The 11,634-nt window shown below is 49.1% G+C and overlaps 1 protein-coding gene across 2 annotated transcripts in view; it reads right to left on the bottom strand.

Moving 5' to 3' along the window:
- LRCH4 (leucine rich repeats and calponin homology domain containing 4) overlaps window positions 1-11,122 on the bottom strand; it is a 464,731-nt gene extending 453,609 nt beyond the window's left edge. Inside the window, exon 1 of one of the 2 annotated variants that reach the window (XM_078669497.1) lies at window positions 10,861-11,117. In XM_078669497.1, coding sequence (XP_078525623.1) covers window positions 10,861-11,026 — 166 coding nt within the window. In that variant the 5' untranslated portion in view covers window positions 11,027-11,117. Of the gene's footprint in view, window positions 1-10,860 lie in introns of both variants that reach the window. The other variant, XM_078669496.1, reaches the window with a different exon arrangement.
- Between the last annotated feature and the right edge of the window lie 512 nt (window positions 11,123-11,634).

Consider the following 11,634-nt stretch of genomic DNA (forward strand, 5'->3'; position numbering starts at 1 on the left):
GAGCCACGAGGAAGTGGACTCCAAGGGCCATGAGCCCACTCAAAGCGCTGCAACGCCTCGTCAGGGGCAGTAAGCGCTATAAGAATGCAACTTACAATTGCCTTCACCCCAAACTTCCTTCAAGTGACGAGCGAAGCAGACAGAGCCGAGCTGAGGAGAGAGCCACGAGGAAGTGAACTCCAAGGGCCATGCGCCCACTCAAAGCGCTGCAACGCCTCGTCAGGGGCAGTAAGCGCTATAAGAATGCAACTTACAATTGCCTTCACCCCAAACTTCCTTCAAGTGACGAGCGAGGCAGACAGAGCCGAGCTGAGGAGAGAGCCACGAGGAAGTGAACTCCAAGGGCCATGCGCCCACTCAAAGCGCTGCAACGCCTTGTCAGGGGCAGTAAGCGCTATAAGAATGCAACTTACAATTGCCTTCACCCCAAACTTCCTTCAAGTGACGAGCGAGGCAGACAGAGCCGAGCTGAGGAGAGAGCCACGAGGAAGTGGACTCCAAGGGCCATGCGCCCACTCAAAGCGCTGCAACGCCTCGTCAGGGGCAGTAAGCGCTATAAGAATGCAACTTACAATTGCCTTCACCCCAAACTTCCTTCAAGTGACGAGCGAGGCAGACAGAGCCGAGCTGAGGAGAGAGCCACGAGGAAGTGAACTCCAAGGGCCATGCGCCCACTCAAAGCGCTGCAACGCCTCGTCAGGGGCAGTAAGCGCTATAAGAATGCAACTTACAATTGCCTTCACCCCAAACTTCCTTCAAGTGACGAGCGAGGCAGACAGAGCCGAGCTGAGGAGAGAGCCACGAGGAAGTGAACTCCAAGGGCCATGCGCCCACTCAAAGCGCTGCAACGCCTCGTCAGGGGCAGTAAGCGCTATAAGAATGCAACTTACAATTGCCTTCACCCCAAACTTCCTTCAAGTGACGAGCGAGGCAGACAGAGCCGAGCTGAGGAGAGAGCCACGAGGAAGTGAACTCCAAGGGCCATGCGCCCACTCAAAGCGCTGCAACGCCTTGTCAGGGGCAGTAAGCGCTATAAGAATGCAACTTACAATTGCCTTCACCCCAAACTTCCTTCAAGTGACGAGCGAGGCAGACAGAGCCGAGCTGAGGAGAGAGCCACGAGGAAGTGGACTCCAAGGGCCATGCGCCCACTCAAAGCGCTGCAACGCCTCGTCAGGGGCAGTAAGCGCTATAAGAATGCAACTTACAATTGCCTTCACCCCAAACTTCCTTCAAGTGACGAGCGAAGCAGACAGAGCCGAGCTGAGGAGAGGGCCCCATGGATGTGGAATCCAAGGGCCATGCAGACACGTAAAGCGCTGCAACGCCTCGTCAGGGGCAGTAAGCGCTATAAGAATGCAACTTACAATTGCCTTCACCCCAAACTTCCTTCAAGTGACGAGCGAGGCAGACAGAGCCGAGCTGAGGAGAGGGCCACGAGGAGGTGGAATCCAAGGGCCATGCGCCCACTCAAAGCGCTGCAACACCTCGTCAGGGGCAGTAAGCACTATAAGAATTCAACTTACAATTGCCTTCACCCCAAACTTCCTTCAAGTGACGAGCGAGGCAGACCGAGCCGAGGAGAGGGCCACGAGGAAGTGAACTCCAAGGGCCATGCGCCCACTCAAAGCGCTGCAACGCCTCGTCAGGGGCAGTAAGCGCTATAAGAATGCAACTTACAATTGCCTTCACCCCAAACTTCCTTCAAGTGACGAGCGAGGCAGACAGAGCAGAGCTGAGGAGAGGGCCACGAGGAGGTGGAATCCAAGGGCCATGCAGACACTTCAAGCGCTGCAACACCTCGTATGGGGCAGTAAGCGCTATAAGAATACAACTTACAACTGAATGTGCACTTAAACGGCTGGATGTGCCCCTCTCCTGTGACCAGTCCTATGTGACTCAGAGTATATCCATTCGTATCTCTTCCTCGAGTGACTTTTACTATTTGTACATTTGTTATTTTTCTTTTTATGTGTAGCTCTTCCTTGTATGACTTTACCTGCCACATGCATCATTGTTGCCGTTTGCGATTTCTTAACTGCGAAAATTAAGAAATCGCAATTAAGAAATCGCAAAAGGCTATGCATTAAGAAATCGCTATTTTTTTGCAATTTCAATTTCTTAAAATTCCTTAATTGCGATTCACATTTTGCGAATCGCAATTAAAGAATCCCTTCTTTAATTGCCCATAGGAATGAATAGGAAGTCATTCTCAGTTTGTGATTTGCAATTTGTGAATCGCAAATTGAGAATGCAATTTCAAGGGTTCAGGGGGGTCCAAAGGACCCACCCCTGAAATATAACTTTAAGTGCCTTTTTCACACACACATGCCCTGTGTAAAATGAAACTTTCAAAAATGCACTTTTGTGCACTTTAAATTTTCGCAAATTACCATGAAGGTCAACTTCATGGTAATTTACCTCTCCCTATTTGCAAATTCGCAAATTTCAAATGTTCATGCATTGCATTTAAGAAATCTCAAATTGCGATTTGTAAAATTGCAAAAACCATGATGCATCCCAATTTTGTCAATTGCATTCGCAAACGGCCGAAAATTGCGATTTGCACCGTTTGTGAATGCAATTGACAATGATGCACATGGGCCTACATCTTGTACATTTGCAAATCTTTCTGTTTGTATCTTGTATGTAACGCGTGTCATCCTTAGTCCTTATGTTTTGCAACTGGTTCTTATGTAAAGCGCTCCGACACCTTCGGGTAAAGTTTGCGCTATAGAAAATCGCATTAAATAAATAAATAAAATAAATAAATAAAAACACACACCCCTCTCACTCTAATGTACATTTATTTCATGCCTGCGCGCGGAGCTCCCTCGGTCTCATTATTATTCACATACATTTAATTCCTGCAAGAGGGGCTCCCTGTCATCACTCATCCATCACACGCGGCCGAGCAGGCCTCTGGGCGCAGGGCTCCGTGACACCCACCCCCCGGCTGAGGGGGGGCGGCTTGAACCCCTTTGTTTTTGGAAACAGCTCTAATGGGACGAGTTAGAAACACACGCAGGGCTTAGCACAAGCGCGACATTGTGCAAGCCCGCCGACCCGCGAGAGCAAAGAAACTGGACAGAGGAGGGGGGGTGACCAGGACCGGACACTGAATATAGTGGAGGGAGGAAGGAAGGAAGGAAGGGCAAAGAAGAAACCCAACGCTAAGATAAATACAGGAATACATCATCCTCAAAGAAGGACTTTAGGATGAAACAAAGATGTGGCCGTGACACCATCTAGAAAGCAAACTCTGAATACAGAGAGGAAGGAAGGCTCCAGAAGGGAAAGACGAAGGATGAACCGAGGGGGTGAGCGGCGTCAAGTAGACCCAACGCTTCATACAGGAATACACCCTCCTTAAATGGAGAAGAACTGAAGGATGAAACAAAGACGTGCCAGTGACGGGATCTAGAACACACACTGTCAATGAAGAGAGGAAGGGCAGGCTCCAGATGGGAAGGACTGAAAGCTGAACAGAGAAGCGGGTGGGATCTAGAAATATATGGAGGAATACACCATCCAAAAACTGGAAAGAACTGAAGGATGAAACAAAGGGGAAGGGTGGGATCTAGAATGCATATTATGGTTACAGAAGACGACATCCGCCAGAGGGGCATTACTGAGCCTGAAACGGATGATGGGATCTAGAAAGTAATCTTTAAATACAAAGGAAGGCATCCTCAAAAGGGCATATGGACTAAACCAAAGGGACGAGGATGGTGGGCTCTAAAAAGAAAACTGTGAATACAGAGGAAGACACCCACAATAAAGGGACGGGGATGGTGAGATCTAGAAAGAAAACTGAATACAGAGGAAGAAGGGGATGCCCAGACGTGAGTCCCGTGCTCACTACACCAATGGATTCAAGCTAGCCTGGCTGATGAAGGGTGATGTCCTGAAACCGGTCCCACGATGCTTGTTTCCGGACAGGGAGGACCTGGCTTGGCAGTTCGGGCTGGACTGTTTCCACAAGGAGCAGGGTCAAGACTGATTTGCATATGGCTGGGTCCAAACTGGGGTGGGGTGGTGAGCAAAAGAATGATGGATTAAACCCAGATCCTTGTGACTGGGGCTGAATGTTTGCATTCTCCAGCCGTCCGTCCACCAATTGTTACTTTTACAGAGGAAGACACCCACCAGAAGGGACAGGGATGGTGAGATCTGGAAAGAAAACTGTGACTACAGAGGAAGAGATCCTCTAGAGGGAGCAGAAACAGATGGCCTAACCTAAAGGACAGGGAGTGCCGCTATCCTGAAACCAGCCTAAGAATATAGAGAACGACATCCTCCAGATGGGCAGGAGCTGAAAGCTCATCCCAAAGACTGTGGCGAGAGGTATCTAGGGAACAGAGGACATTCATTAGAAAAAGCATGAACCTAAGGCCAAACATAAGGTATGGGGTGAAGCAAAGCCCAGGAATGGAACTTTGAATCAGAGTCCATTCTCCAGAAGGGCATGAAATAAAGGCGGCACCGAAGGGATGGAAGGGCCAGGATCTAGAAATCAATCTATGGAGAAGGAATCCTCTGGAATGGCATGAACCACAGGCTGAAACAAAGGGAGGGGAGGGCAAGAGCTAGAAAACAAGCTCAACGTAGAAGAGGAATCTTTCAAAAAGGCTGGTCTGGTCGGGAGGCTGAACCAAGGGGACGTAATCCATACTACACTATATCATACTATACCAGGCACCAACGGGGCTCCAAGCGATAATCTACAATGTCAGCTCAGAATAAATGGGGAGGGGTGTAAGCCTCAGAGATGAACTCTAGGGCTACCAGAAGGGGCCGCGCCAACAAGATATAGAATCCAAAGGATGGGGACATTCACGAGAAGCAGTTTGTACATTTTTATCCTTACTAATGTCTGCGTTGCGCCATCAAAGGGTCGGTATACAGGCACCCTTGCGTAGGTGGAGTAAAGGTCCTGGCTCTCACCTGCGGTGCAGGGTGTGAGGAAGGGAATGGTTATTCGGGCTCTCCAAATGGTACAGTTTGCAGTCTTGCACAAGGCTTGTCCACCCTTTAAAAGCCAATAACCAGTATATGCCACAAGGAAGCCATTGTCCCAAAAATGTAGTTCAGACAGTCACTTGTCTATCTCTAGCAATGTAGCTGCGCACTGCCGAAGACATACTGTGCCGATATGAGAAAAATTGCTCCCTTCTCCAGCCCATCTGATCAGGAAAAAGGCCAATTCAATACAAGTGGCACTTAGTACTGTCCACTTGCCAAACAAGGCAGAAACTTCTTAAAACTTTATAGAAACCACTGGGCCCTGTCCTTTATCGCCCAGTCTTGGGGGAAAAATCTAATTTACACAGCTTACTTTCGAAAAGTTGTATTTTACATAAAATTAGGCAGCCAATACCCTGAAACAAAGAAAATATCTGACTCCCCAGATTAGCAGCGCCCACCTGGAGTAAGCACAGAAGGGTTGGGCTGGAGGCCGTCGCGGAGTCCAACATCTGGGCCATGCGGAAGCCCCACCACTGATGCCCGCAGGTGTTCCTTGTAGTTCATGAAGCCCTGATGTAATTTTATACTCGTTGACGACTTGGTCCCATTCCCTTTATTTAATTTCTTATTTTAGCTGTGCCCATGGCAGCTTTACAATCATAGCTATTTTGTTTAATTATAAAGTAATTGTATTAACAAATTAAAATCATTACAGTGAATAAAAAACACCTCGGAGAGAAAATAAAAACAAAGCGTGCGCGACTGCCCAACAGCGACTACAATAATGAATAACCAAGCCCCTCTTGTTCCATTGATATCTGCATGTGGTTCTGTGAAGTGCAAAAACAATTGATGGACAGAATGCAGAACAATGTCATACATTCATCCCAGTACAGAGATCTGGGCCTAAATCCATCGTTTTATTGCACTCCACACCACCCCAGTTCAGACATGGCCATATGCAAATCAGCATTGACCCTGTGCCTCATGGGAACAGTCCAGCCCGAACTGCCAAGCCATGTCTTTCCCAGACCGGAATCAAGCATCCAAGGACCGGTTTCTGGCTATCAGCCTTCATCAGCCTGGATAGCTTGACTCCAGTGGCATGGAGAGCACAGGACTCACGTCTGAGCATACCCATCCCACTCGGGGTGACAAATGCAAAAACAACAATTGATGTGAAGGGCAGAGTCCCCCAGAGATCCTTACTCGAGCCAACTGTTTTCAGCTCATATGCTATTTTTCATGTGTGCAAGGCTTAAACTTTTGGGTTTAAATGTTATGTTTACACTGATGACTGGCAGAGCATCCCCCCATCCAATGGAGACCCAGGAGTGGAACCAACAATCAATAACAATGAACTTAGAGACAACACGTGAGGATCACTGCCCCCAGTACCAGGGCATTCATCTATGGCCACCAGCTCTCAGACTATGGAAACACTCCCCATCAGCCTGACACAAGGGCCTCTACTAGCCCTAAACATAGCTACCAAGGTGATGTATGGCTTCGCTCGCTAAGTCAGTGGTCCATCACCGCTCCAGTGCCTGGAAGCTCGCGCCATCATACGGTAGCCATTATGGAAGGGAGCATCACTCTTCGTGTGGGTCAGGGGCTGGCACTGCCTTGTGGTTCTCGCTCCTGGTGCGGAGCACATCTGGGACTTTTTAAAGCTCCCAGAATCGGGAATGCTAGAGGGTTTTCCCTTACATGCAGCTGCAATCCGGACCGAGAGCCACTGATAAAGGTCTACTTTAAAAAAAAAGTCATCAAACAAGCCTGCTTTTCCCCAAATTCCACTCCATAAGCCGTCAAGACAGCAGCACAAAGGGGGAAGGTCGACCCCTTGGGTGACAAAACCCAAAAGAAAGCAGATTTTGGGGTTTGATGCAGTGTTAAGATCCGCCACTGACCAGCTAAGCACAAGGCTCTGAAAGTGCTCAGTGCAGTCCTCAGGGTGGAGGCCAAGAGGAAACCCACAGTGTGGGACCCGCCCCTGCGGAAGGATGACATGCAGACAAGATAAGTGCCTCAGCTGTGAACATGAAAAGACTCTCGAAACCGGACGCTCCGAGCCAGGGGTCGGATTAAAGACTGCAGCAGCGCCTACTGCTAGCGCCGATGCGTACCCAGAGGGACTCTACCCGCCCCTAGGCCACCTCTCTACAAGGGGTTTGTATCTCCAATACCAGAGAAAGCAAAGACCCCACTGGGTGTAAGAATGATCGCCCTATAGCTTAATCAATGCGGATATCTGGTATTAGCCGAGATCCCGGCCACCAGAAGGGCACGGGGATGCCGCCATTGGAGGCTTCTTGGCGCTGGCCTTCAAGGCACCCTCAGGGCGGACATCCTTGCCCTCTGAGGAACCGATACCGGAATGTGTAGTGTTGTTTGCATTTGAAATACCCTCACTGGATTGTTAACATCTGCAGCCTAACGCAGCGAACAGAAAAGGAAACACTTAAGTCTATGGTTGTGTAATGTACACAGGAAGCCCCGGGGAGAAGGGGGCGGCGACAGGAGTGGACAGTGGATAGGAGGAACCATTGGTCTAACAAAAACAAGCATTAAAAAAAATAGATTGGAAAACTGTAAGTGCCGTGCTATACTAGATTCAGTAATCCAGGAAGTGCTTCACACAAGCGGTCTAGTTACAGCGCGCGCCCTGTAACAAACACAAAACTGAAGTAAAGGGCACTACAAGGAAGTAATTAGCACTGTTGGGGGCGCACAGGGCAGACAGGGGCTACCAGGCCTCAATCATGGGGTTTGGAGTCATTTGCCTCTGTGTCGTCCTACAATTGTTCTGGAAAGCAGACTAAGTGCCCTCTTCTGGCACTTGTAGGAAGCTGCTCTCTATGTAATGCACTCAAATGAAGTCCAGTGAGGCCCAGATTGGTGCATAGGGGCAAAAGAAAAGAATGCCAATGCTTTTTTTGGGGTTGTGTGAGCGGGAAGTTAGGCTTATCAGACTGCAGGGCTAAGCATTTGTTGTACTCAATGCCGCAAGGCCTCAGGACCACGGGGGCACAGCTGGTTCATGGTTACCCAGACCAGGCGGGCTGGGGGCAGAGCAGATAGGGCAGCCAAGCGTTGTGCCTAGTAAAGTACATAGCATAGGACATAGCATGAGGACTCACCCCCCTCTCCTGCCATCATCAAAATGGCAGTATTCAGGAAGGACTGATCAGAATTCCCATGTTAGCTCCACATTGAATTTTTAAGGGAAACCGGTCTCCTTCCTCCCACACTTCAATGCCCAGAGCTCCCCCCTTCAGCTCCAGGAATCAAAGCACTACATGTGCACTGATTGGGGAAGCTGAACCGTATCCTCCATGTGCCACGTAAAACCAGGGCCAATCACAAAAGGTCCCCGCTGGCCTTAGCAATCATACACTCACCACAATGCGGAGTCTTGCGACCATCCACACATCACACACATGAACTCAACGTGCTCACAGGATGGTCACAGGATGCTGAAGCAAGTGTCTGAGAGTCACATATCAGCAGAACTTTACAGGAGTGGCCAGAAGGTACTTTCATAGGAAGGTGGCGGCACTCGCCATACTGATGCCCCGTTGTGCCCACGCTGCATTGGTCCCATCACTGCAAATGATTTGATCCAGACCCCACACACGGGCGGGATGGAAAGAGAGGAAAGGTGTGTAGCAGGCTTATTGGGAGGCCTGCCTCATCTGTGTCCACCGAGTACCAACCCCTTAGTGTGGCAGTGACGCAGCGGGCACTGATAACACAAACAAGTCAATGGAAACATTATTTCAACAGGCCATCTCCTGCATACAATTTGGAGTGTGTCCTCCCAAGGGCCGAACAGAGAGTAAGGACTGGCACTGTGTTAGACTCTGCTGGAACTAGTACTGAATAGGATTACGTCATATGACATCAGCAACTGTAGAAGTGTAGCGAGCCTGGAAATCTGTGAGAAGCAATGACTAAAATGTCATCAGAAGGCCATGTGACATCATAGTATCAGTAGAGGGCTAGAGCTTGTGAACCTGTTAGAAGCAATGAAGTCACAAGATCATGTGGCATTGACCGAGATGACATCACGTCATCAGTCGAGCCCCTGGGAATACATGACAAACAACAAACACTATGACGTAATCAAAGACCAAACTGCCAAGGGCCTTGAAGCCTTCTCATCAACTAGATGGCACCCAGCTCAAGTCACCGGTTCATAAGGTACACAGATCATAAACAAAGACAAGTCACGGATCACACCTTCAGAGAGGACACGGATGCACAGAGTGACCTGAGGCAATCCACAGATGACTGAACCACACACAGCACATTGCGGCCTCTGTTGGAGGGGCCAAGGGACGTGGAAAGGCCCCAGACCTGAGCAGAGGAAGGGATTGGATGCAGGACCAGCACTTCACGAATTATTAAATCTGACAAAACAATTGAAATAGATGAAAAAGTGGTCAATGCAGAGAAGGTATCAGCAGTGAGTAATGTCATCCGACCGCTACAATAGCCGATTTACTGAGCCTGTACTTTACAGGAAAAGAGAATTACTGCAGAATCTCAGACAAAAGGAACTTCTGCAGATATATTATGTGCCAAGTGTAAAGGGTGAAACTAGTCAGCAGGCCGCAGAGCAGTGTACCCAAGAGCCACTGAGAACCTTCCAGCAAGGGGAACCCATACACTTGTATTTACAGTAACACCAGCCCTCGCTTTGTACTGACAGGAGGGAACTCCATCGGTACACGGACTCAATACTGTGCAACACAGTGCTGTGCGGCACACATCAGTCTATAGTCAAGAGTAAATCTTACTACAGCACGACGCAGCAGCAGGAAACAACACTTTCAGAAAGAGGACACACACTTTAGAACGTTACTTTAAAGGTTCAATATGTTACACTGCAAGGAACAACTATGTCCGAGTAAAATTATCATAAAGATTGAATTGCTTGAGAGCAAAACGATCAAAACGGTACACAAGGCATCAGTACTTCACAATCAGCATGAGCAAAACATTATAACATACAAACCAGAGTGAAAGAAATGTAAACATTCTAATACGAGGGTAGAAATAATCTGTAGTCTATTCTACAGGTAATCAATCAGTGGTGTATTAGTAACCAGTCCCTCGTGGAGCGATCAATCAGCACCTTAGTATTGTAAGGAACTGTAAACAAAGCTCAGGGGAAGACGTCACCTGGATTAAAAGTTGTCAACGCATTGCAGTTCATGATCAGTACTATGGTAAAAGCAATCAAGTGCCAAAAAGCAGCGAGGCAACTAGTAATATCCAGTGTCAAACAAATAACAGTTCAGTTTGAGGGCAATGACACCTCTGTGGCAAAATGAATCAAAGCATTTCAATGAAAGCAATAAATAGTTTCTGATGATTTGAAGAAAAAGTTAATAATTACAACATAAATCTCTACTCAATAATAAAAGTAACCAGAAAATTAAAAAGTAATGCATACACGCATAAGCTAATTAATGGGGACAATCCGTTACAAACGTAATTAAACACTTCCTAAAGTGAAATTAATGTATTTATACTGAAAGCAATATTCTCAAACCCACACTTAAACCGTTACTCTGTGGAAAGTAATCAGTACCACAAAAATGAATAAGTACTCTGCAAGACAGACTAAAAAAGTAATCAGTATGCAATAAAGACAACCAGCATAATAGTTCATAATATGCAGCAGGGGCAAGCAATGCACTTTAAGAAATAGGAACCAGTGCTCTATAAAAGTGCACACAATAGAAAGTGCACAAAGCAGTGCAAAAGTCAGGAGTTGCAAAGTAACTTATGATACTGACTGCACAGCCCAGTGGGCGGGACTTCCCCTGAAAGTCACTGTGAGCGTGCCCGCCCATTGGTCGGTCGTGTGACGTCACTCACCGGCGGCCGTGACGTCAGACAGGTCGTGATTGCGCACACTCTGCGGGAAGTCCTTGAGTTTGCGGCCGGACAGGTTGAGCGTCCCCGAGGCCGCGGCCTCCTCCAGGGCCTTGTCGGTGCTGCGGCTGCCCGAGGCGGGGCCCGAAGGCTCGTCCCCCACGGCCATAGAGGGGGCTCGGGCTCCGCGCGCTCTCCAGGGCCGACGGCTCTCACGAGCTCCAACGTTGACTGATGGGGCTCGAGGGGCCGCGGGATGCGAGGCGCGCGCGGGGGGCGTGCCCACGGGAGGCGCCGCCCACCTGCCAAGAGTTACTGGCTGGTCCAAAGAGGCGTGGCCCGCCAGACTCCGCCCACCAGTGAGAGTTTGCAGTATGCGGAGCTCGCGCAGGGGGCGGGCCCACAGAACACCCCGCCCACCACTCGAGACTTGCTGAAGGACAACGAGCGAGAGACAAGAAACTCCGCCCCCAGTCAGGGATTTTTGGAGAGGCACGAGCGGAAGGCGGGGCCAAGAGACTCCGCCCAATAATTAGGAGTTACTCAAGAGCATGAGCCGAACCACAATCGCCGACCACGAGCGGCAGGGCGGGGCTTACTGGCGCTGTCCGCCTATCAGAGGACAATAGGCGCGATACCTATGCATATCGGAGCAATGACCGGCGGAGTGACGGAACAGATCCTGGGGCTGAAGACTCCTCCTCCAATCAGGAGTGCCACAACGGTGTATGGCAGCACGGCCCAGCAAGATCCGCCCCTTCCCATCAATCACATCAC

This window comes from Lissotriton helveticus, chromosome 12 (assembly GCF_964261635.1).
Source record: "Lissotriton helveticus chromosome 12, aLisHel1.1, whole genome shotgun sequence".
Classification (NCBI taxonomy): Eukaryota; Metazoa; Chordata; class Amphibia; order Caudata; family Salamandridae; genus Lissotriton; species Lissotriton helveticus.